The sequence below is a fragment of the Equus asinus genome, chromosome 20, assembly GCF_041296235.1.
Source record: "Equus asinus isolate D_3611 breed Donkey chromosome 20, EquAss-T2T_v2, whole genome shotgun sequence".
In the NCBI taxonomy this organism is placed as follows: Eukaryota; Metazoa; Chordata; class Mammalia; order Perissodactyla; family Equidae; genus Equus; species Equus asinus.
In genome coordinates this window covers 15,596,567-15,621,313 of record NC_091809.1, presented here as the reverse complement: position 1 = coordinate 15,621,313, position 24,747 = coordinate 15,596,567, and the positions used below count along the sequence as shown (strand labels likewise).

The 24,747-nt window shown below is 58.6% G+C and overlaps 1 protein-coding gene across 13 annotated transcripts in view; it reads left to right on the top strand.

Moving 5' to 3' along the window:
* Window positions 1-1,134: 1,134 nt before the first annotated feature.
* RANBP3 (RAN binding protein 3) overlaps window positions 1,135-24,747 on the top strand; it is a 52,520-nt gene continuing 28,907 nt past the window's right edge. For 4 of the 13 annotated variants that reach the window (XM_070491813.1, XM_044753210.2, XM_044753209.2 and 1 more), the window contains exons 1-3: window positions 1,249-1,346; window positions 18,684-18,983; window positions 19,082-19,137. In XM_070491813.1, coding sequence (XP_070347914.1) covers window positions 18,953-18,983; window positions 19,082-19,137 — 87 coding nt within the window. In that variant the 5' untranslated portion in view covers window positions 1,249-1,346; window positions 18,684-18,952. Of the gene's footprint in view, window positions 1,347-18,683; window positions 18,984-19,081; window positions 19,138-24,747 lie in introns of all 13 variants that reach the window. The other 9 variants (XM_044753211.2, XM_070491811.1, XM_070491814.1 and 6 more) reach the window with 9 other exon arrangements.

Here is a 24,747-nt window from a genome sequence, read left to right as displayed (position 1 = left end):
AGATCATCCTGGAGGAGTGGAGCTGGGACTCAAATCTAGGTAAGACATGGGACACAGAGGCCCAAGCAGAGGGATCAGCAAGTGCAAAGATCCTGAGGCTGGAAGGAGTCTGGAAAGACCCAGAAAGACCCACGTGGCCGAACTGCAACGAGCAAGGGGGAGACGGCAGCAAAGCATCGGGGGCTTCGCCAGCCTGACTGGGAGGTTCAGAATTTATTCCAAGTTCAGCAGAAAGCAGTTTGGAAGCACTGAGCAAAGCTGTGCCCTGGATCTCACTTCTGTTTCTAAAAGATTGCTCTGCGTGCTGCTGTGGGTGGAACAGCCTGGAGCTCCCTGAGAAGAAGAGGCAGGAGAGCAGAGAGAGAGGGGGCCATCCAGTCTTCCAGGAGGAAGAGAAGGGTGGTCTGGCCTAGGGTGGGGACAGCCGAGCTGGTGAGAACAGGTGGATTTGGGCTCTATTTTCGAGGCGAGGCAGAGCCCACAGGATGTTCCCAGAGATTCGGAGCCGGGGAGTTGAGAACGAATCCAGGGTGTGCGATAGTCTCACATAAGCCTTGGGGCCGGGGGGGGGGGGGGGGGGGCGGGGAAACAGCCCATTTTACAGATGAAACTTGAGGCCAACCCGATTCCAGGCGTTGCTCGGTTCCAGGCGCTGCTGTTCCAGGCGTCGGGGTCTGGCCTCCTGGAGTTCCCATTCCGGTGGCTTGTGCTGGGGATCCCCTGTCCCACTGAACGCCCCCCTTGGCCAGTGATCTTCAACCTCTGACCTCTGCTTCCCCCTCACCTCCCCACACGGCCTCGGGAAAGCGTTTGCCCGACGTGCTGGCCGCTCCGAAGGGGAAACTGAGGCCCGGAGCGACCCGCCGTCCCCCAGTCCCCGCGGGCCTCCCCCTCAACTTCGGGCCTGCGCGTGTGGAAGGCGCCCCGCAGACCCAGGATTTACCTAGAGGAAGGCTTCGATCGACGGGCTTGCTCTCCCAGCTCGAGGGACCCCCCGGGAAACCAGCGGAAAGTAGGGTCGTCAAGCCCCAGCTCTTGCAACCAGCGCCACGTTCACTGCGCATGCGCCCTGCCCTGCCCACGCCCCCCTCGGGCGGCGGGAAAAGGAGGCGGGGGCGGTTAATGCGCAGGCGCGTGCTCGGCCTGAGGCCGGGCCGGGGCCGGCGGTCGGGAGCGCGACTCCGCGCCGGGCTCAGCGCGCAGGCGCGAGCTGCCCGCCTCGCTCGGAGTCGGCTCGGGAAGTGCGCAGGCGCGGGAGTTTCTGGCAGCAAGCAGACGAGCCCAGGCCGGCGCGGGGCCTTGTGGGAGGGCTTAAGGAAGTAAAATGGCGGACCTGGCGAACGAAGGTAGGGGAGGCGCCGTCGGGGGCCAGCCGGCGGCTGGGGGGCGGGCGGCGGGAGGCCCGGGGGCCACAGGCCCGAGGGGTGGGCGCCCCGGAGGGTGGGGGGCCCGTCCGCCCCGGGAGAGCGGCCCAGCTCGCTCCGCAGCCGCCCCCCAGCGCGTCCCCCCAGGCCGGGCTCACCGGCCCGGCCCATCACCCCCGGCAGCGCTGGCCCTGCCGCCGTCCGGCCGGGGCGCCCGGGAGGCCGCTGCGGCCGCGGCCCCGAGGCCCTTCCGCCCCGCGGGCCAGGCCGGGGGCCGAGGGGGCGGGAGGCGCGGCCTGGGCGCCTGGGCCTCGGATGTAAATAGCCCCCGGGCCTGGTGGTGGGCCCGGCGCGCCGCGCTCGCTCCCGCCCCTCGTCCTCGGGGACCCGCCTCCCCGCCGCCGGCCCGCGGGGCTCTCTCGTCCTCCACGGCCCGTCCCGTCTGTCTTCACCCCGCGCCCCGAGCTGGGCCCCCTCTTCCTGCCGGTTCCCCCGGTCCCTCCGCGGCCACCGAGAGGGGCGCCTCGGGCCCCCGCCGCAGGATGGGGGCCGCCGAACGCCCCGGCTGTTGGGGCCCTTTTTCGTTGCCCGGGCAGAGCGCGTGTGACTTCCCTCCTCCGTCGGGCGCTGACGTCCCCCCCCGCCCCCCCCCCGATCCACGAGCGTTTTTGACAAGGTTACGGTTCCGGATGCCCCGGAGGAAGCGCTCCGCGAGCTGCTGTCTGCTTCCATCGGCAGCGGGGTCGATGCCGCTGTAGCTTCGGGACTTCCGAGGCCTATTTTTAGCTCCCTCCGTTTCTAGGTGCACAACCGCAGGCAGGCCGGCTACCTCCCTGGTCCCGATTCCCCCCGCACCGCGCTCCCTGCGATGGGGGGGGGTGTCCTGGGGTTCCCATGCTGAAATGCACGAATGATGATAATGGGGGCCCACCCTGGTGGAGCACTGAGGATGCTCCAGATACTGTTCGGAGTCTTGACGCGTGTTGTCACCGGTAGTACGCGCTCCTCGCAAAAGCTGCACGAGGTGGGTCCTGTTAGCCCTGTTCTCGGTGTGGAAACGGAGTTAAAGTGGTTAAGTTACCTGTCCAAGGCAGGTCATTCAGCTAGTGAGGAGCGGGCATGTGAATCAAGGTGGCCTGGCTTCAAGGCCCCCCACCCTGCTTTGGCCCTCTCATGCCACGTCTGTTTTGTAAGATAAAGACGCTGGTAGAGGGTTGAAGTGTTCTGTTCATGAGATCCACGTAAAGGCAGGAGAGGAACTGCATAAGTGGGAGTCAGTATGACGTACTGGATATGTTTACACCTTGGGCCCATTCAGTTTCTTGATTCAAGACTCGTAGATCCGGCATCATATTCGCCATCTCCATTTGGGTGTCTCAGAGGCACAGCAAACAGAATTGCTCTTTCCCCCCAAATCTGCTCATCCCACAGTTTTTCCTCCATGGTAGTACATGGCAAGTCCCTTCTTTGGCTTAAAAGCCCCGAAGTCTCCCTTGACTCCTCTCTTTTCTCCTGCGCCACAGCATAGCCTGTCAGTTCGACCTTAAAAAGATTTCCAGAGGGGGCCGCTTCTCACCACCGACACTGCCACCACAGGGGCCTCCCTGCCACCCTCACCCTTCTGCCAACGTCTCAGCCCAGAAGCCAGGGTGGCCCCCCGATACCGCCCCATCCTCCTCTGCCACTGCTGTCCCCCGACTCGCTGTGCTTTTACCACTCTGGCCGTCTCGGTGTCCCTCGGATGGTCCGTCCACTCCTCTTATTTATGCCTTTGACCCTGCTGGTTCTTCTGCCTGAATCTGTCTTCCCCCGATAGCCCGTGGCTCCCTCCTTCTCCTCCGTCCGATTTTTACTCAACTGTTACTTGATGATTGAGAACTTCTCTGACCACCTATTTTAAATTGGGTCCACACTCGCTATCCCCTCTCCCCTGCTTTATTTTCCTCCACAGCCCTGACACCATCTGGCAAGCTGGCTTATTGTCTGCTTGACTCCCCCTCCCCTAGAATAGGAGCTCCAAGTGGGTGGGGATTTTTCTCTGTCATGACCCCCGATGGTTCCCTAAATCTAGAACGGTGCCTGCCACCCAGTAGGTATCCAGGAAATGTTTGTTGAATGAATGAATGAATGAATGAATGCATTTATCAGTGAGGACCCTCATTGTGAGGTATACTTTTGAGCACAAAGGGAAAACTGTGAATTCCTGTTTTCCAGGGATAGCATTTCTAGCACGTGTGCTGGCACATGAGCTGTCGCTTGTAAATTGCGTAATTGAACGGGTAAGTGTCAAATAGAGAAACAGAATTTCTCTTACTTACAGTTTTTGCCTGATAAATGCCGGACTCACCTCAGACTTTGCCTCTGATGCTAGTCCTGGCATCGTTGTCCTCAGGACATCAAACCTTAGTGGCTTTTTGTGCCTCCCATATCCCTGCCCTTCTTGAATTGGTTGCGATGTGTTTCTCGTCCCCGTTTCTGGCTTTGGCTTGTGCAGCCCGCTAAGATGTTTAATTTCGTATCCACAGTGTGAACTGGGCCTTCCTGTGCGTTTGGAAGCCTCAGGGATTGGCCCAAACTGTGCTTTCTTTCCTGCTGTTTAAGCTCCAGTCACACGGCCTCTTGGCTTCTGTCTTTCCAGCCTGGGGTCCTAAGCTGGTCCTTCCTCACACCCAACCCCTCTGTCTCTGTTCTCTGGGCCGTTGCCACCTCTGTGTGAGTCTGAGGCAGTGGCTGTTCCCCCGGGCTGGACGTCAGAGTCACCTGGGGAGCTTTCTTAAAATGCTCAGTCCCCACACCCGCCCCACCCATTCCGATTCTGCGAGGTGTTGGGTGGGCCCCGGGTGTCCGTCCAGTTAGAAGGCTGCACCAACGATCCTGACGTGCAGCCAGTGTTGAGAACCAGTGGGCTGGGTAGTACATGTCAGGAGTGCTGTGTTGTGTACAAAGACAGGTTTCCAGTTGTGAATACAATACAGCGTCTTGTTAGTCCTCGTTGCCATGGTGATCTCTTCAGGGATGGTGACAGCCACTCCCGCAGCCCTTTCTTGGTGGTCCTGTAGCCCCTGACTTTAAAGTCCAGTTGGAGTGCTTCTCTCCCGGGAGAAAGAGAGAGTGTGTGTGTGAGTGTGAGTGTGTGTTTTTTACACTTGTGTCCTGGGATATTCTCTTCTGCTTGGCATTTCGCTGTTGCTACGTCCCAGACTCGTTACTCGTCCTTTCTCTGGAGCTACTCTGCATCATAGGCTGACGTCAGGCTTTGAGGCAGCGCAGCGTTATTCCCTGGTGAAGGTGAAGAGTGGGAAGAGGGCGATAGCGTGTCTGAGCTCTGGGAAGTCTTTGAGTCTAGATGCCAGCAGCAGAAGGGACCGTGCACGTGTGATGAATCCTTGCCGGCCACCTGGGAGACCACAGAAAGCAACTTTGGCCCTACCGACATTTGGGGCCGCGTGATTCTCTGTTGTGAGGGCTGTCCTGTGCCTTGGGGGATGTTTAGCAGCATGGTGGCATCCCTGACTCCAGCCACAAAGTGCCAGGAGCTCACCCGTCCCCTGCACCCCTGCCCCAGGGGTCATGGCAACCCAATGTGTCCTCAGACTTGGCAGAGTGTCCCGGGGCAGGGGACTGGTATATGATGAGGTGGGGCCCAGGCTTTGCCTTGGAGACAACTGGGTTTGTGTTTTGACTCAGTCTCGGACTCTCTGAGTGACTTTGGGCAAATCCATAAGGCCTTTGAGCCTCAGTTTAATGGCCAGCAAAATGGGCATAATGATGATCGCAATATCCCATGGCTGCTGTGGGCAGTGGCTGCATTAACACATGTAAATTATTTAGCACCGATCCCAGACCACAGTGACAGTAAGTGGTAGCTATTTTTACTACAGGGGACTCGTGCTGTAGACACATTTAGCTTAAGTGCTCAGCAAAGGGAGAGCAAGAACTAAGTGCACAGAGTGTGGTGACTCCACGCCCACTGGGCGAGATGGCCCTGAGGCCGGCCCCTGGCGGGAGGCCAGTGGAGCTGGGCCATCAGTTGCCCTGGGTCCTGTCTGGCCTCTCGTTGCGTGGTAATCTGGTCATGGGGTCTCAGGCTCAGCACTATAGACATTTGGGCCCAGATGATTCTTTGTTATGGGTTGCCCTGTGCAGTGTAGGATGTTGGTCCGCTTCCCACTAGATCCCAAGAGTGCCCGTCCCCCAGTCATGACAACCAAAAATGCCTCTCGACATTGCCCAGTGTCCCCTGGGGGGAGCACCATTGCCCCCGCTTGAGAACCACTGATCTAGCCTGAACAGGTGTCAGTCTGGAGATATTCAAGGGTCGTGTGGTTTTTCTCACTTTTTTCTGGTGTGTGTGAGGAAGATTGGCCCTGAGCTAACATCCATTCCAATCTTCCTCTATTTTGTATGTGGGATGCTGCCACAGCGTGGCTTGATGAGCGGTGTGTAGGTCCGCGCCCAGGATCCAGACCCACAAACCCTGGGCCACCAAAGCAGATCACGTGAACTTAACCACTACGCCACCAGGCCGGCCGCACTTTTCTCAGTTTTTGTCTTACTCTGTGACTGCAAACTCTGAGAGGATGAGCTGCAGCTGAATTTTTACTGATGAGCTGGGACTCAGACAGTTGGAGTCCCCAGCTCGCCCGGTTCTCACCACCCCCTTCCCCTGCCCTAAGCCTCATTTTTCAAGTTTGTTCATGAGGTTGTGATAAACACGAACCCTGGGGTTTGTCCCGAGATTGCGGTGTGTCCGTTTGACTCTCCGGTGCCCTCCTGTCCCCAGCAGATGGGCCTGGTGGTCGCTGAGGGCTGTCCTGTGACCTCAGAGGCTGCAAAACCTTTATACTCTTTGCAGAAAATGTAGGTTTTGCCCAGGATCCCGTGTACAGACAGAAGAGACGGTAGTTCCGCAAGTCTAAAACTTTTCAGCCACGTCTTCAGCGTGACGCTCAGTTAACTGGAAAATGAGATTTTCCCAGCAGCCCCTCCCCTCGCGCATCTGCTGAGTGCTGGGGCTCCCCGGGTCCGGTGTGTGCTGGTGCCCCGAGGCAGTGGAGGTCACAGGAATTGGGTGAGGTTAGAGCGGGGGAGCCTCAAATGGGCTTGGGGGGAGGGACAGTGTTGGGGGTTTGGGGACAGAGACATGTTACTTACCCGCTGAATTCCGGCCTAGTCAGTGGGTTCAGGCACGGAGAACAGGCTGGGATAGAATGGGCGACGGGGGCTGGCCATTTGCGGGGGAGTTGGGTGCATGGGGGTCCAAGAAGGCTTTTCTCCTATGATGAGCCCTGCGCATGAGAAAGGCCGAGGCGGCGGCAGGCCAGGTGGCTGCTGTTGTCGTGTCCCAGCCCGGGTTGCTCTCCATGGTACTTCGAAGCCATCAGGACACAGACAGGTTTGCATCCTTGTCGATTCAGGATCTGGTGGGAGTGCTGGCAGCAAGTGGCAGGGGTCTCTGTTTGAGGGGGATTCATTTTGCCACCCACATGCAGTAACCTTCCTGTGGTCCCGTGGAGTCATGTTCCAAGCAACTGTACCCTCCTCGGTAGAAAGCTCTATGGCATGGGGCCTCCGAGCAAAGCCCCATGTCCACAGCTCGCTGCGTCCCTGGTCGTCTTGGCACTCGGTGCTTGCATAGCGCCCTCTGGGAATCTCAGCCCTCGTGGAGCTTCACGCTCGTTCAAGGAGCTTGTGGAGGAACGTAAAATAAAAACCGAAGCCGGGGCCACACCATCAGAGATCACTGTCAGGTGGCAATGGTTTTGCAAAGCCCCACAAATGTTTAATGACATGAAGCCAGAGTGAAAAACGGCAGGCACAAGTTGCGGGCTTGCTTCTGGGCGAGCAACATGTTTCTTTGGCCCATTTAGGTTTTTGTCTGTTTGTTTGGAACTAGGAGCCAACGTTTAAGAATTCAGAGATTTCAGGAGCAAAAAGTAATCTGGTTTCTGATTTCTTTTGAAAAATGGCAGCCAGCCTCGGCCTGCGTTCCTGCCCGGTAATGATTTGCCAGGACTGAGGAGCAGCTGCCGCCCTTAAGAGAGATGTCTGCCCTCCTGGACCCCGCAGTCCCCACCGGGATCTGTGGCCCTGGCCCACCTCCTCCTTTTCCGGTGCCTTCCTGACCTCTGTTGGCGTTTGGGTTTCAACCCTGCCGGACTGCCTCTCGAATGCGGCGTCCTCCGCCCTCGGTACTCCTAAGCAGAGGACCCCAGCAGAAAGCCCCTGACGTCTGTAACTAATTCAGGAGTTGGAGTCCGGGCGAGGCCAGGACTCGAGAGCAGCATATGGCAGCACCTCTCCGGGGGTCCCTGGGAGTCCCCAAGACCTTTTCAAGGGGACTGCGAGTTCAAAACTATTTTCATAACAATACGAAGTCATCATTTGCCCTTTTCTCTCTCTTTCTCTGGAGAATGGGCAGTGGGGTTTTTTCCAGTGGTGTGACAGAGCGACAGATGGACTGCAGAAGCAGGTGACAGACTCTGCCTGTCTTCTCTTAAGCCAGACATTAAAGAGATTTGTCACAATGTGAAATAGCGCCCCTCTTCTCACTAGTTTTTGTTTGTTTTCAACAGCAGTTTTTCATAAAAATATATTCTTTTGATAAACTTTAACCAGTGTTATCTTAAATAAACTAGTATTTTGACCTTTTCTTACTTTTAATGTCCAGTGTGGTGAGGATCAATAGCAGCAGCCCCCATTTACAAAAGCGCTTCGGGATCCTTGATAGTTTACAAGCGTGGAAAGGGGTCCCGAGACCAAGAAGAGAGCTGCTCGCATGTGACAGCTGAGCTCCAGTGTCAAGGGCCCAAGTGGGTTTCTCCTGTCCCTCCAGCCTCGGGGCAGTTTTGAACAGGGACTGATGGCAGGCTCCGGTCGGTGACTTGTGGCACAGTTGGAAGCCCCTGGACCAACTGTCCTTGGCTTGTGTCTTGCCTCTGCCACTTACTTGGCCAGTGCGCTGACCTCATTTCCTGCGTCTGTAGAATGGGGACGATGCTCGTCGCGTCTGAGGATTGTGTGAGAGAACGTGTGTCGGGTAACTGACCCCCCACCCCCCCAGCATGTGTGGCTATGTGTCAGTTACTATCAGCTGTCACTCTCCTGAGTGCATGCCGGGAAGGGAAAAAGCTGCTGGGTCGGAGCCGTGTTTCTCCACCCCAGCCCTGGGACATCGGGGCTGGTAGGCGCCGTCCTGTGCATTGTAGGGGGTTTAGCAGTATCCCTGGCCTCTACTCACGTGATGCCAGTGGCGCCCACCTACCCTCAGTCGTGACAAGGAAGAATGTCTCCAGACATTGCCCACCCCCTTGGGCAGTCGCCCTCAGTCGAGACCCCCTGGGTTAGGGGATTCCACTGACCCCCAAGAGACTCTGTGTTCCATTGTCATCTGGTCTACCGAAGTCCTAGGATGCCACCCACATTTAAAGACACCTACTGAGTGGGGAGGGAGGGGGAGGACACACAGAAGCTGGGGGGCCACCCTGGTTGGTATTGTCTGACCCATCGGGAATTTATTTTGGTGTGTCATAGAGTTAGGGACCTAACTCAGCCTTTTTTCAAATAATTAATGCAAGATTTCTCAACCTTAGCACAGTTGACACGTGGGGTTGGATCCTTCTTTGTGACTGGGGAGCCATGCTGTGCACTGTAAGGTGCTGATCAGCATCCCTGGTCTCTATCCACTGGATGCCATTAGCAGCTCCTCCCCATCGTGAAGACCAGGAACGTCTCCAGACATTACCCCGTGTCCCGGGACGGGGAGGGGGCAGAAGCACCCCTGAGTGAGGACTGCTGGGATAGAAGATTAAATAAGACTATCCAGGAATAAATCATTTGCCAACTAGAGCTTAGGGCTCGCCCTCCCAACCTTCCTTTTCCATTGTGGCCTTTTGGCAGCTAAGTAGGCATCGGAGATTTCATATCCCTATTAAGGAGGAACAGTGTTTCCCACGCCCTTCAGCATGGCCAAGTCCAAGGTGAGGGCCGGACAGAAGGTCAGAGCTGGAAAGGAGCCTGAGAGATGCTCTGGGTCCAAGCTGTTCGTTTCACAGGGGCTGAAGCCCAGGGCCGTGTCAGCCAGTGCCGGCGTGCCTACGTCCAGCCATGCAGTCCAGGAGCCCGTGCCCTTCCTGTCCAGTGGACAGGTAGCATTGACTTCAGGGGCACCCGTTCTGAAAGCTGACCCTTGGGGGCACGTCATTCCCCATCACTGTCTCAGAGGAGAAGCGGAAGTGGCAGGGACGGTCGTAGTTGCTCCACGTGCGTGTTCAGAAGGAGGCCTTGCTTCTGCAGTGAGTTTTAAATGCCTTTGCTGGGTCACACTCCCCCAGCTTTGCCACACCAAATTTCAGGAATTTGTTGACCCAGAACTAATGCCGGCGTTGCAGCCGTAACAGCCGAGCGGGTGTGGGGAAGGCAGTTCTGGGGACTTCGGTTTCTCAGGTGGTGAGAAAACAGGCTCCCCTCTGCCCGAGGAGAGAGGCCGTTCTGCAGCGTTGACGGTGGTGGCCGCTGGGGATGGAAGAGTTCAGGGCCTGGGTTACTCATCTTCAGCGCCCCGGGGGGTGGCCCGGGTGGTGGGGTCGTCTTGTTGGAGGAACAAGAGTGCCTTTAGCTGGCAGCGTCCCCCCTGCCTGAGCAGGACACACACTCACAGCCTCGCCACGGTCGTCTCGGTCTTCCCTCCGCGAAGGCACCAGCGGGTGCTGTCTCCATCCACATCATCCTGTCTCCAAGGCCACACAACTAGCCTGAGCTGCCAGCATCACTGCCACTTCTCACCTGGACGAGTCCTGAAGGCTCCTCGCTGGTCCCCTTGCATCCCCTCCTGCCTCCCCGAGATCTCTTCTCCTCGCCACCCCTGCATGATGTTCCCTGGGAGTTCATCACAGAACTGTCCTAACACACAAAATCAGGAAGGATCGCATGAGGACCCCTGCTGGGGGGACCTAAAGATAGCAGCCAGATGGTGTCACTGGCCTGCATGGCCTCCTCCACCAGCTTCCCTGGATGCTGGATGCCAGACTCCGCACCATGGGGTCCCCTCCCTGTGGAAGTCCTCCAGCCACATGGCATCCAGTTCTTTCCGTCCTTAGGACTTCCAGACTCGGGTTCCCTCTGCCTTCGCCTGGCTTGCTCCCATATGTCCGAGGTTCCCACAACCCCTCAGAGAGGCCCTGGGCCCACTCGCAGTCTTTCCCGCCCCCCTGCTCTCTGCCCCCTCACACCCGTCTCCAGGATGGTCTCTACATGCCTCTGGTGCTTGTTTGTTTTTTTCTCCTTTCCCACTAGAAAGCTGTGGCCTTGGCCACCTTTCCTCCTGTCCCCACTGCCTGGCACAGTGCCCAGCACATAGTAGGTCCTCAGTCGGTCCGGCTGCTGTGAGGCAGGCTTGCCTGGTCGACCTCCCATCAGCTCTCGCCTCTGGGACTCCCTGGGCCTCCGGGAGCTTGAGGGATTGAGCCACTGAGCATTGCGTTGCGGTGTCCTGGCGCCCAGGCAGCTCCTGGACGGGGCTGGGCTGCGAGGCCTTTAATCGTTGTCGGGGCCTGGGGGCTGGGTGACAGTCCTCGAAGCCACGACCCCGGTTCTAAGCCGGTGTCGGTGCACTGGCAGTGGTGTCATCGCAGGAGCAAGCACTCGGTGGGCATCATTCCGTTCCGGCCTGCCCCACACAGCCTGGGGTGCGGCTCCATCCGTGTTGGACGGTGAGCCCAGCGTGCACAGAAAGAGTTAACTTGCCTGGGGTCCCGGCCCCAAGTGGTTGAAGCGGATTTTGACACACGTCACCAGAGCCCGCCTTCCCCAGTTTCAGCAGCCCTGGTCTGCAGCCTCAGCAGAAGTTCTGTCCTCAGGTTTCCTTCCTGTCAGGGCACTTCCGTTGTCTTTACTGGAACTTTCCCCTGAATCTTCAGCCACTTTTACTTCGCCTTGGCGGTGCTGGTGTCGCGCCATCTAGTGGCAGAATGGAAAAGTGCTGTCGGCACCGGCTGCCTGAATTTCTGTGGTTTGAGAGAAGTTGCCGACTTTGACTTATTTAATAAGTTGATGGGGTTTCTCTTAGATTCAAGACACAGAGGGGCCCAAAGAACTGGGCCTGTCCCCGGCCGCGTGTAGACTGGGCGACTGGGGCGGGCGTGGGGGGAGGGTGTGGCTGCGGGGCTGACGGGTGTGGAGGAAAAGAAGGCAGAATGTGGCTCAGCCTTATGGGCTCATGGGGACCTGAGGCGCCCAGCTGGGACGTCAGGCCGCGGGGTCTGGTCCCACCTCTGCCGCTTCCACGTGCTCCTGTAGTCGTTAGCCATAGAGGGGTCCGGCGGTCGGATCAACATTGAAAAGTGGCTCGGATTTCAGGAGGTGAAGGTAACCGGCAGGATGAAGAGCATTCCAGAAAAAAGTGCATAAAATGAAAGATCCCAAGTCTCCAAAAACTGTGCCCCTTCTCAACTCCGCGAGACCAACCGAGAGTCACCTGAAGGAAGGAATACATTTGAGGATCAAAAACAGAGGGAAGGGGCCTGCCGCCCTGCCCTGCCAGGCCGGTGCCCCTGGGCCTGCGGGACTCTGGGCCAGAGAGAGGCATCGCCTAGCAACAGCATGATGGAGATCAGGGCCACTCTGCACCAAGGAATTAGTGTGCAAGCAGACTTGACACGCCAGTGACGAATTCACCGTTATGTATGTTGCTGCACAGGACTGTTTACAGTGATTTCTAAGAAAAGAAATGGCTCGAGGGGCTGAGATAGTGTCGCGGTGTGAAGGCAGTTGCCACGTAGTAATAGACGGTTATTTGTGTTGGCAAGATGCTTTCCACATTTTTTGCACAGATAAGAAGATTAAGACGCATCAGCCCAGGATTAAGCTCATTTTCCACAAGTACCTTGCTGACATTTTGGTCAGGAATTCCGAGGGCCCTTCCAGAAGCGGGCCGTGTCCCGGCCGGGGTTTGAGGCAGGGCTCAGGAGGGGGATAAACAGACGGGCAGAGAGAGGCCGGTTCCCTTCTCGCTGTGCTTTCCTGCGTCTCCATCTGCTCTTCTGTTTAGCTTAAGAGAGGGGCTCGGAGACGGAGCTCGGAGGCTGCCACGGGGAGGTGCCAGAGCTCGTCGCAGGGCCGGCTTGCCCGTGCTGCTGGGGTGCCTCTGCCCACCCCCAGCATGGAGAACGGAGGCTGCCGGGAAAGGGGGAGTGGGGAGAAAGTGTTTGCAGCGTAGGTTCTGGACGTGTTGTGTGAAGCCCAACCCCCTGCAGTTTCCCTCTTGCTCTTCCACGGGTGCTTATCCAGAATGTTCACTGACAGCTGCTTTCTTCCTGATGCCACGTCTCAGGAGAAACAGTGTCCAATTCTTAGCTCCAAGGCTCACCTGAGCGGAGAGGATCGGAGAGAGCAGACTGGGGTGGCCACTTCTCTCTTTGGCTCTTGTGCGGCGACAGCAGCGGTGCTCAGGGGCCGTTGGAGACCCGGCTCCCCGCTGAGTCTCTCAGATAGGGACGTTGGTTTGCCCTCCCGTCGAGGGTGGTGGCAGAGATTCGGGAGATGGTGTGCGTCAGGCGCTGAGTACCTGCGCAGCCCCTCTGCAAGCGCCCCGTGACTGCCGGCCTGTGTGGGGAGGGATGTCCTTGCTGTAAGAAGGTGGCAGAGGCCGGGAGGATCCCGAGACCTCTGTTGCCCGAGGGTCGGGAGACACTCTTCCCGCCCGGCTGCCTCTGGGTCCAGGCCAGCCCCCTGCTGCCTTCCCCAGCTGGCGGCTGGGGCTCCCTCGCCTCCAGCCGCCCTGCCCCCAGGGGCTCCTCCATCCTCCCCTGGCCTCAGGGCAGTGCCCCCGCATCCCACGCCTTGCTGCCTTTGACAGAGACGCACAGTCATTTTGTTCTAAGATGTTGCCACCAGTCAACCTTTGGGCAGATGAAACCCTTGAGCCCTGGCCCCTGGCCCACAGGCGGGGGCAGTGCCCTGCTTGAGTTATCGCGGGCGAGGCTGCTGGACGCTCTCCTCCTATGGACCCCTCACCCCATTGTGGACAAGGCAGTTTGGGGCCCTCCTCCTGACAGACTCGTACCCCCATTTATGGGGGGACTTCACGGAGGGGCTGTTGGGACTTGCACACCTGCCCCAGAGCCAGCTGAGGGCATGCCCAGTCCCAGGGCCCCAGGTCGGGAGTCGCTGCTTTAGGAGCAGGGCCTGCCCCCCGAGACCCCTCCCCCGCCCAGAGACCACGCTTCCTGCAGGGAGAGCAGTCTGTGGCCTCTTGGGGCAGGAGGGAGCACCGACTTCCTGGGAGCCATGTGTGGCTTCCTGCCACAAGAAAGGGGCGGCCCGAGTGTGACTGATCCTTCCTTTCCAGAAGCTTCCACACTGACCATGCAGGTGTGAGTGTGAAGATGTTGGGCCCAGTGAGGGGAGGGGGGCACTCAGCTCCTGTGGCCCTGGGCTGTGGTGTTCTGTCCTCCCGGCTGTCCTCGAGGGTCTAGAGTGTGCTGGGGCCACCCTGACCCTCTTCATGTTCCTCCAGTGCTCCTGTTCTCTGCTGCCTCTTTCCTCCCCGCTCCCGGTCACCTGGCAAGATCCTGCTCATCCTTCCATTTACGTGGTGCTTCCTCCAGGAAGCCCTCCCTGCTCCACGCCCTTTCCGCATCTTCCCCAGGCCGGGTGCCTGAGCTGTGCTTCCCTGTGTTGGAACATTCAACGGAAGTCTGATGTCAGCTCCTGGCAGGCAGGGGACGTGTCCCTGCGTCACCCCCACACCCTAGAAGCCCAGCGTGATGCCTGGCGCACAGTGGGCTCCCAGGTGTGTGGAATTGCTGAAACTTGTAGTTACCAAACGAATTTCTGATGGCATCCGTGAACGTAGCAGAGGTGCAGCTGGGGCGGGGTCCCAGGCTCAGCGGGGTGGCCGGAGCCACGAACGTCACAGCTGTGGCAGCGATGCCTCTGAGAGCAGGGCCCGAGCGAGGGCAGGGTAGGGCGTGTGTGCAGAGGGCTCCCAGACACCTGGCAGAGGTTTGGGACGAGAGCACAGATCTGTGGCTCTCCACACCTGGCTCACCTGTCCGTGTACATCACCAGGACTGCCAAGACCAGATCCGGGACATGGGCCCTGTCCTTGGGGGTCACAGCAGGGCTACCCCATTTTGCATCTGAACCTCACGGGTGGGTGGAGGGCAGCAGGCAACAGGAGGGAGAGCCAGCGCTGTGGGCCTCCGTCCTTTCAGCTTTAGCCAGTTACCGCACCCCCATGCTGTTTGCCTAGGGGGTTGGGGAGGCGGGGGACTTTCCCTGGCTGGGGTCTCTGATCGCCACCTGGAATCACTGGGGCTCAGGCCGGTGCCGCCTGAGGCGCTAGAGCCAAGGAGGGGCGTGGGGAGGAGGTGGGGACTCAAGACGGGGAGTGGCCATCCATCCTGGACCTGGCATGCAGCCCCTTAGAACCCAGGTGAGGCTGGAGCACCTGCCGTGTCCCCAGAGACATGGCTCTGGATTCCACCCCACTTGACACACCAGTGTGGCCACAGTCACCCCCAGCACGCAGCCAGGGGATTCCCTGGTCAGGGAACTTCGAGGAACGTTCGGTTAAACCGGTCTCTTGACCGCTGGCTCTTTTAACCCGTGCGGTGCTGACGTGTGGAGCCCGTGCTCCAGGCGGGCCCCCTTCATGCAAGCTAACTGTGTGTTAAAAGATCAGGGAGCATCTCCCAGACCAGACACACACCCGGTTGACAGAACCTGAATCAAATAGCCTGCGTTTGAGGCTGTATAACGTTTCAATAGTTTACATCCTTTTGGGGGTCCGGGTCTCTCTAGAAACCTCTGGTGGTGGTTTCCCTTCCCTTGTGAAGGAAAAGCGGGGCTGGAGATTCAGGCGGGTCCTAGAAGCCTCATTGCTCCATCCCCTGTTTGTCCCCAAACCCGGGTGTCAGCTGAAGGCACGCTGCTCAGTCAGCGACAGCCGGAGCTGTCTGGTGACGTGGGGCGGCTCGAAGGACAGTGGCTACCCTGAGGAGTGCGCCAGGCTGCGGGGCCTGGGGTGCGTGTGCCTGTCCTGTGGGGCGGTCCTGCTCTGCCCGTGATGGATTCGGCCCTCCTGAGCTGAGCGGAAGAAACGTGTGTCCCTTCGGGTTCTTGGTGGCGAACTGATGGAGGCTCGCTCATTGCCATGTTCACTGCAGTGATGGGTTTGTCCTGGCCGCCAGACCTGCCCTCCGTGGGGGTCCTGGCGGGCCCCAAGGTATGCCCCAGCACCCAGGCCTCCCAGTGCTAGCCTTTGTGGCATAGACGTGTCACTCTGTAAGTGCTTGTGGAGCCATGTTCTACGGGAGACTCCGGAGGTCCCAGGGGGTCCCCCAGAGGCCTGCTCTGTGGAGCTTCTGTTCCACGGAGGATCGACAGAGAAGCCCCCAGAAGCACCAGGCAAGTGTGCAGACGCACCCCTACCTTTAATCGGATGTCTCCCCTGAAGCTGTCTGCCCCCGGCTGCCTGCTCCCCGTGATTGCCATGGCACCTTGCAGACGATAAGGGCTTAGTAAATATTTCTGTGGTTACAGAGCAGCTGGGGTTACCCGTGTAAAGAAGTAGGTGGGTTAGTTCCAGTGTTTACTGGCTGATGCCTGCACGCCAGTCTGGGCGCAGAGCTGTGTCGGATGCCACGTCCTGGGTCTCTCAGCCTCCCCGACAGGTGGCCTCCACGTGACCCGTGCAGGCTGTAAGGCAGGGCGTGCTTAGGGAGCACAGTCAAGCGGGGCGCTTCCTGCAAGAGGCAGTGTCTGTACACGAGTGAGTGCTGGCCACGCGGGGGAAGGTGAACACGTGCTCCAGGCAGAGCAGCTCAGCCGGGTGGGAGTCTGGGACGTGACAGAAACCTAGGCGTGCAGGGGACCACGGGCCCTTCAGCTGGAAGCGAGCACTTCCCACCGCGGTTCTGGCTGCTCTGCAGAGGCTGGGCCGAGGGCATGAGGGGAGAGGCGGAGAGAGAAGGCGCCTCTGAACCAGGATGCCGGCGGTGGGGGTGGAGGACCAGGAGCCAGGCGTTAACGAGGGGGTCTGCGTGGGTCTCGCCGGGCATGGTCTTCAGGCTGCTTTCAGAGCTTGGGCCCCCATGTGCCCTCCGTAGAGAGCCTCCCGTTTCCCCCTCCGAGAAGCGTGCCCAGGTGCAGGGCACAATTGCTCCTCCCTCAGGTGGACCTCTCCCCGCTCGCACCGGGGGGGCCGTGCTACGCAGCCCAGAAGGTGCTGGGCAGGACCCGCACACCACAGGCGGCCTCCTGCTGGAACTCTTCTGTTCCCATCCTGTCCCGGGGACCCACAGGCGGCCCAGGCCTGCCACGGCTCCGCAAATCGCTGCGGCCCCTCTTGTGTGCCTGCAGATCACCCGACAGCCTTCACGGCACCAGAGCGCTCATCCTCCCCCATCCGGCTCATTGCTCTCTGCTCTCGTCCTTCTCACTAGCCTGGCGGTCATCTCCACTGCGCCCTCCCCTTACTTGATAAATCCCTGCAGGGCGCCACGTCCTCTTCTCAGACTGCGGGACACCAAGGGGACAGGGCCGTCTCCATTCTCCTGGACGTGGCATCTTAGAGGGGGAGACAGACTGTAGACCCGTGAACAGCTGGCGGGTCAGGTGGCGAGACCCGCTGGGAGGAAGGCGAGCATCTTCCTCCGCTGGGAGGCCAGTCCATGGGCTCTGAGCTGAGTAGAGTGTGTGACTGGTTAGCCTGCGGTGGCCAGGCCTCACCTCTCGGGCTGGAGGCAGCGCTGGGCTCCATCCGAAGCATGGGGGTGGGGAGGGGTGGTTCCCTAAAGAAAATGGGGGGCTGGGGAGCTGCTGAGCTCACCAGAACCCCCACTCCTTCCTGTGTCGTCAGCACCTTGCAGCCGGCCAAGGGGCAGATGCAGAAGTGAGGCTGGGCCTGCATGCTGGGCTTGTGGGGGGAAGGGCAGTCTGGGCCTCCCGTGGATGGCGTGGTGAGGATAAGCCGCTGCGTCCCCAGCGGCCCCCAGCATTCCTGCGCTGTCCTTTGTTGCCTGCGTAGGCCCGTTCATTCATTCACGCCTCCATGGGGTTTGTCGCGCGGCAGCTGCACGCTGTGCCGAGGAGATGGCTGCTTAGGGAAGCATGGCAGCCTCATCGGCAGCCCCTCCGCCCTCCCCCGCCCCCGTAGCACTTTGGTCTTGTCCATGTCATTCCCCATGGTGCTCACCGGCAGCTGTGCACGGTGAGGACTGTCGCCGTGAATCAGACTCTCCCCGTGAATCAGACTCGGATGTGGTACGGCTTCAGTGAGCGTGGCAGGGGGAGTGGTCACCGTCAGCATCTTTTCTGCTTCTCCAAGGAGTCCGAGTTTGGGGGGCGGGGAGTGGGACGGTGTCCACTTGATGGTCTCAGTCTGGGCCCTTTCCCTCCTCCAGCCCTGTCCCCACCCATCTTCTTTGTTGTGGGTGATCGCCGCCTCCTCACTGGTCTCCCCACATTGCCCTCTTCCCCAGGCTGCGCTCTCTTAAACCCTGAACCAGCCACTCTGCTGCCCGCTGCTTTGACAACACTGCCCACATCCTTAGCGCGGCCGTCGTCCACCCAGCGGGCTCCCTGTCTCCGTAGGGGCGAGCCAGCCATGCCGGCACAGCCACCACTCTCCCTTCGGCTCTTCTCGGGGACGGCTCCCTGGCACTCTAGACCAGACACCCACTGGCTCCCCGCACGAGCACTCTCACCAACTAGGAGCCGTATCCCACCCCCGCGTGGCCGTCCTGCTGAGGGGAAGCTCTGGGCGGGCAGGCTCCTGGTCCATCTCCGGGACAGCAGGGCAGTGCGGGCGCCCCCTGAATTCCCCACTCCCCGGCTTCTCATCCACTCCACCCCCTGGGCCTTGGATGTTCCATGCACCCAGAGCCACCAGGCCCGCGTCGGCCGGGCCTCCCCCGCGGGTCCTTGTCCAGGCTCCCCTCGCTGGCCGCAGGGGCAGTGGCAGAGGGCTGTGGATTTGGCTGCCCCTGGATGCGAGGCAAACGCTGTGGCTCAAGAATGACAGGCCGCATAGCCCTGGTCGCGTCGGGTGACAGAATGTCCCAAAGGGTGTCTTCGTTCAGCAGCGGCTCTGTGAGACGACCCTCAGCCTCTCTGCAACCCCGTGAGTCCTTTTCTTGCACGCGCACTCCCTGAGATCCCGGCGGAAGGTTGGGCTGACCTGACCGGGGAGCTCTCCAAAGGGCGGGAGCCACGTGGGCCGAGCTCCCGGGCTGAGCTCCCAGACCGGCCGCCTGGCCTGCAAATTTGAAAAAAACCAAAAACCTAAACTAGTCTCCGACATTTGAAATTTGGAAGATGCCACATAAAGACCTGCCGTCTCTGGGCCGTGTTCCTGCGAGGCCACACTTGGTGGCACTCAACAGCAGCTGCCTCGGATGCCCTGCAGCCTGCCGCACCCCCAGCGCTCTCCCTCCTTCAGGGGCTCGGCCTGTCCTGAGTGAGTCTCGAAGCCTTCGCATCGGTGTGTAACACGCACACAGAAAAGTGCAGGTGTCCTGCCGTTAGGCGTCACAAACAGGACACGCCCCTGCGTCCCCCGCCGAGACAGTTTCCTAAGCGATGCGATGTTCTTTGAAGTTGCCAGTTTTATGTTAGGTTTGTGTTTTGTTTCTAATTTATTACAGACGAATGTAGCTTTGTTTACTGTGTGAATATAGTGTTGGGGGGAAAAAAACCAATTTTTCTTTTTGCAGAAAAGCCTGCCATTGCTCCGCCCGTCTTTGTGTTTCAGAAGGAAAAAGGACAAAAGGTAAGGCCGGCATGCTCTCTCCACGGGGCCTCTCCTTGTCCCCTCCCGAGGGCACTCCCAGACCCCAGGCCCCAGCGCGGGGGCGTCCGCCTTCTCGCACTGAGCTCAGAGGGACGGCGTCCAACGGGTGTAGGGTGCCCTGGGAGAGTTGAGATGGGTGTGTGTGGAAAGGGCCCAGAGACCCAGCTTTAAAGTCAGCGGGAGAAAGCTGCCTTCTGACGCCTGGTGATTCGTTTTAGAAATGCTGCTGCCCATTAGGAGAACTGGTAGGAGAGAAAAGGGTAGGGGAGAAAGCAGAGGAGGGCGACGGAGGGAGAGGGAGGGAGGAAGAGAGCAGTGGTGGTGGAGGGGAAAACAGGACTGTAAAGGTTTTAGGGGGATTTCTGGCCCCACTCAACTTGGCATAAGTGTATTTAGAATATTTGTGAGTTGGCTTGCATTGTGAGTTTACCATCCATCTTTGTTAGGTAGCTTCCCCCTCTTGGATTGTGTGTGTGTGTGAGAGAGGAAGATTGTCCCTGAGCTAACATCTGTGCCAATCTCCCTCTGTTTTGTATGTGGGATGCCACCACAGCATGGCTTGATGAGCAGTGTGTAGGTCTGTGCCCGGGATCGGAAACCGTGAACCTCTGGGCCGCTGAAGCAGAGCGTGTGAACTTAACCACTGATGCCGCTGGGCCGGCACCCCCCACCTCGCATTTGAAATGTCTGGACTGCACTGTCGTTGGAACTCCTTGCCCGATTCCTAGTGGCAGAAGGCCTGAGTGGTGCGGCAGGCACGTTGCGTCGTCACGTGTTCTGTTTACCTTGAAGTCTTTGGTGGGCTGTCCCTCGCTGACAGATCAGGGTGGAAGGTCGAGCTCGTGTCCAAAGTTGGTTGATGTTCTGCGGCGATGCCTCCCGAGCTTGTATGAGGGCTCCCTCTATCTGTCCACAGAATGGATGGTGCCTCCCCACCCATGCCCCAGGACGGCAGGTGTAACTTAATGCCCGTCGCAGTGACCAGGTGCCGCGCTGGATTCCGTGCGTCCAGAAAGGCCCTGCATTGTGTTAATAAGAGCGGCGTTTGAGAATCTCACGGGCCCGAGGGCTCGTGATCCACAGGCGAGGTGCCCCAGTGAGTCCCCAGCCCCCTGCAGGGTGGCCCGCCTCAAGGTTGGGGGCTGCTGCTCTGGCGATTTGGGACTCTTGGCAGCCCGGCTCCTGCTCGTGGACTCCGTCCCTTGCTCTGAGAACACAGGCCAGACTTCTCTCTGTGCGGGCCCACTCTCCTAGAAGCGTGGAAGCACTGTGCCGAGAGAGAGCGTGTGCACACAGGGGCCGGAGGGGGCAGCCACCTCACCCCGTCCTACCCCCTCGCAGGGGCTCATCGCCGAGGCTTGTACTCATGTCACACTTCCCTGCTGATCATTGCTGAAGAAAGAATCACGAAACCCAGGGAACGTCCTTCCTGTTTTGGTTTTCCAGGTGGCATTTTCCAGATCCGTCAGCCCCGGCCTTGTCCTCTCCCTGCCCAATACGTGCAGCTTCGTCCCACTTGCTTTTCTCACCTGTCCTTCGGAGCTTCGGGCACCGTGAAGGGGCTGTGGCTTCCTCTAGCTTTTAGAAGTGGATATATTCGATTTCTGTTTTTGATGTGAGAGTCACTTCTCCAGTTTTTCATGAAATAGAATTTTCTAGAATTTTGAATTTTATGATGATCACATTTGGAACCATTTTTCATTTAAAACAGGGGTCGGCAAACTCAAGCCTGCCATTGCCACCTGTGTTTTCAGTTATCTTGGCGCACAACCATGCCCGTCCCCGTCCCCGTGCCCGGGGCTGCCTTCACGCTCTAACAGAGAGGAAACGAGTTTGGACTGAGACCATGTGGCCCAGAAAGTCAAAAATATTTAGTATCTGGTCCTTTACAGAAAAAGTTTGCTGACCCCAGATTTCAAACGAGCAATAGGAATTAATAATTCTTTAAACTTGAAGACTTTGGGACAGCCAGCAGAAGGAGACACTAAAATGTCCTGTTTGTCCGCCTGAAGTGAAAACGCTCACTCCTCTTTCAGTACTGTTGTCACAGCTGAGGTGGGTCTATGGCTTTGCCATCAAAGGCCGCCTTACATGGACTAGCTTTAGAAGGCCGGCGTGTCTCACGTAAATTGGGAAATGGGTGACGGGGGACCAGAGAGGAGCTGGGAAGATGCTCCTCGTCATCTTAAAATGTGCAAGTGCCGTTCTTATCAAAATATTGATCCAGAGCCAGCTCTAAATGGGCTTCTAAAAATAACTGCTCTCCACCTCTTCCGAGTCGGCTCTCCGCTTCTGTCACAAGGTCACTGACAGGGCGCCACAGACCCCTGTGTGTTTCACGGCAGAGCCGGGAGCCCGCGTAACCGTCCCTTAGGGCTGTGCCCTGAGCCGTCCGGTGGACAGTGGCAGGTGGACAGAGTCCTCCTTTCCTTCTCTGCTGCCGGTGACAGCACACAGGTGGGGCGGGAAGGGAACGGCTCTGACACGTGCCACTCCTTTCTCCTCGGCTGCCCTCTTCCAGGGAGGCGGGAGGGCCGCGCAGCAGGGAGCAGCCACAGTACTTGGGGCAGAAATGGAAGGTCGCAGCCCCTCCACTCCCTTCTCTGGGCCGAGGTCCAGCCCGGTCCCCTCTCATGCCGCAGAAGCGCAGCTGGGAAAGAGCTGTGCGGGCCACTGCTGGCTTGTTCTGAGCAAACTTCCCCCCCTTTTCTCTTCAACTTTTTGTTTTGAAAATTGTCAGATCCCCAGAAAAGTTAAAAGAACGGTGCTGCGACACTTGGGCCTCCTTCCCCAGGCTGCACTGAACGTTTCTGTCGAAAGTGCTAGAAGCCCTCGGCTGTGAGTTGTGCCCACCTGGCGTTTCTCCCCTAAACACTCCACAGGCGTCTCCTAGGGGTGGGGCCATCCTCCCCATGGCCCCAGTGGCATGGTCACTCCTAAGAAAATGGGCATTAATTTGGAAGTATCCTTCAATATGTAGTCCATGTTTGAATTGTCCTAATTGTCACCAAAATGTTGCTTACAGCTATTTTTGAGCCGTTTCTTGATCCACAAAGATCTTTAACCTTTAATCTTTAATGATTTTTTAAATTGATCCACAAAGATCAAGAAGTCCCGGTGTTGACCACGGGACCATTAACTTCCCTTTCCGTAAACCGTCTCTGAACCAGCTGGTGGCATGCCTTCAGAGAGCCTGTGTCCCCACTCCAGAGGAAGGCGCCTCACAGCCCAGCTCTTACTGCTGCATTGTGATTGCGAGAAAAGGCTTGAAATTAGAAAGAAAACAATTAAGCCACCAGCCCAGGCGTGTTTGGTTTTTCTTTGGTGGTGAAGCCACACAGCGTTTTCTCTCATCTCCTTGGCAGTCTGAGTTGCATTCACAGCAAACCACAAATTGTGGGCAGTGGCCTGCTGGTGGCATCACTTCATCCCGGGCCGAGTGGTCACCTCCTCCTGATGTCCCACCTTAGAGAAGGCGGTCAACAGTTCGGACAGTGTGAACTCCACCCCAACGCCCGAGACCTGGTCCCAGAGCCCTATCCCCTCGCTTCCTCTAGGTGGCGCTCTTCATGAGGTGCTCGCATTTGCGGGCATCTGTTTTAGGGGCAAAAATGAAACGTTTTCTTAACTGCCCTGAGTGGAGACAGACCGTTTTTTTCCTTTTTAACGTGAAGAGAGTATGAATCTCCTTGAGTAGGTGGTTTCATCGTTTGTGATGACTACATGATTCTTTCAGTTACTTTATGTTCCAAACGTCTGTTAAGTCAGAGGGGAGGCTGAGGTTGTGCTGGCACGATCATGCTTGTTTGTGCAGGGACAGACGGCGCTGCCGCGCAGAAAGCCCCATGTCACGAGGCTGTCGCAGTGTGTTGTGACCTGGTTGTGGAGGCTGCTGTTGGCGGAGCCCGTGTGCGTGGTCATTTTGTCTGCCGCGTGTATTTTAGGGGGCGTCCAGGGCTGCCAACGTCTCGACATCTGGCGCTAACAAACCTGTTGAAAAACTCCAGGCGCGCTCTCTTCGGAGATTACTTTTCTCGTCCCACAGAAACACTTGGACCCGAGTAGAAAATGCTGGAATGGCACTTGTGTTTCTTTTTTGTCCTCCGATTTAGGCTTCATTTCGAGCACCCCATGCCTCAAGGGCTTTTTGAGCATTGATGTTCTGAAAGCAGAGATTAGAAAACCAAAACACCCAAGTCGTTTGATTCGGGGCAGGAGCTTTCCCAGGGCCCCTGGGTTTAATTTCCTCTCGTCGGTGTTCGATCTCCAGCCGTAAGTAGCCGCAGCCTGGTGCTCAGACCGGCCTGGGGCCCCGACAGGACTTGGGGGCAGCTTGGGGAGGAAAGCCTTCCTGATGGGAAGGGTCGATGGGGGTGACTTTGGAGGCGTGCGGGTGACCTCGTGTTGCGTTCTCTGCTTTCCTAAGAACGTGCGGAAGTTCTCTTAAATCCTCTCTCAATAGTCCGACAGGCTCACACATTAGAAATCAGGCCTGAGCCCCATCTTAGGAGGTTTTAGTCCCTTGACACCCAGAAGAGACGCAGCCACGTCTGCGGGGAGAGAGGGTGGCCCGTAGTCAGAGAGTTCACAGAGTGTGGACAATGCCGAGCGGGAGGCATGGGGACCTGTGTCCCTCTGTTCAGGACACCGGCCTTATAACCCGGTTCTCAACGAAAGAGTCTCAGCCGCGGAGCTCTCAGCCCACAGAAGCCCCTCCAGAATCCCCAGAACCACCTGAAAGGATGCCAGGGGTCTTGTCATTTCGAGGACGAAGACTTCTGGAACCGGCTTCCTGGCCCCGGCTGTTTTCCACATCAGCCCTTGCCCAAAGCGTTGGGGCGAGCCTGGGTGAACCCTGGGCCGAGGGGCTCCCCGTGCAGCTGCACTCTCGCCCGCCCCACCCTGGTAATGCAAAACCAGCTCTCCTGGTCTCCGCCGGCTCGTTGGGCCCCGCACCTGCACTCGGCGAGGCGGGAAAGCCCGCCCTTCATCTTGGGGGTCTGCAGAGCAGGCGAAGGCGTGAGAGGACACCCCATTTCATAGCTGTGGCATTATAGCGGCCTCTCCTAGTGGACAGAATGGAGCTGAGGGCCACCTCCCCTCCTCCTACCTCTAAGGACATGGTTATAACCCCAGGACCTTTGACATCCTCGTCCGTGGTCCCCTCTGGTAGAGGCCCCGTCCCCTCTGTCCCCGGGAGTGGTTTCCTCCCCCAGGGCCCGTCCGCAGAGGAGCCCGTGCTGCAGGGGTTGCCTTGCAGCTTTGGAAACGCAACCTGGGCTTCCGGCCACCTCGGAGCTCCCTGCAGAGCCAGCAGCAGCCAGTGCACGTTCAGCGTCCCTTCCGTCCATCCCAAGGGCCCGTCTTGTTGAGCAAAGCATGGTGGCACGTGCCGGCTATCTCGGCTGCTCTCCAGGTGGGAGCTGCTGAAGGCTGGGCTGTGTCGCCCTCGGTCCCGCCCCCTCCCCTGCCCCGCAGTGCAGCCCTGGTTCACATGGAAGGGAAGTGGTCTTTTTTGCTCCCAGTCCTCTGCAGAGCAAAGACCTGTGGGACTCTGGAGAGGAGCCTCTCAGGAGGGGAGGCTGAGGC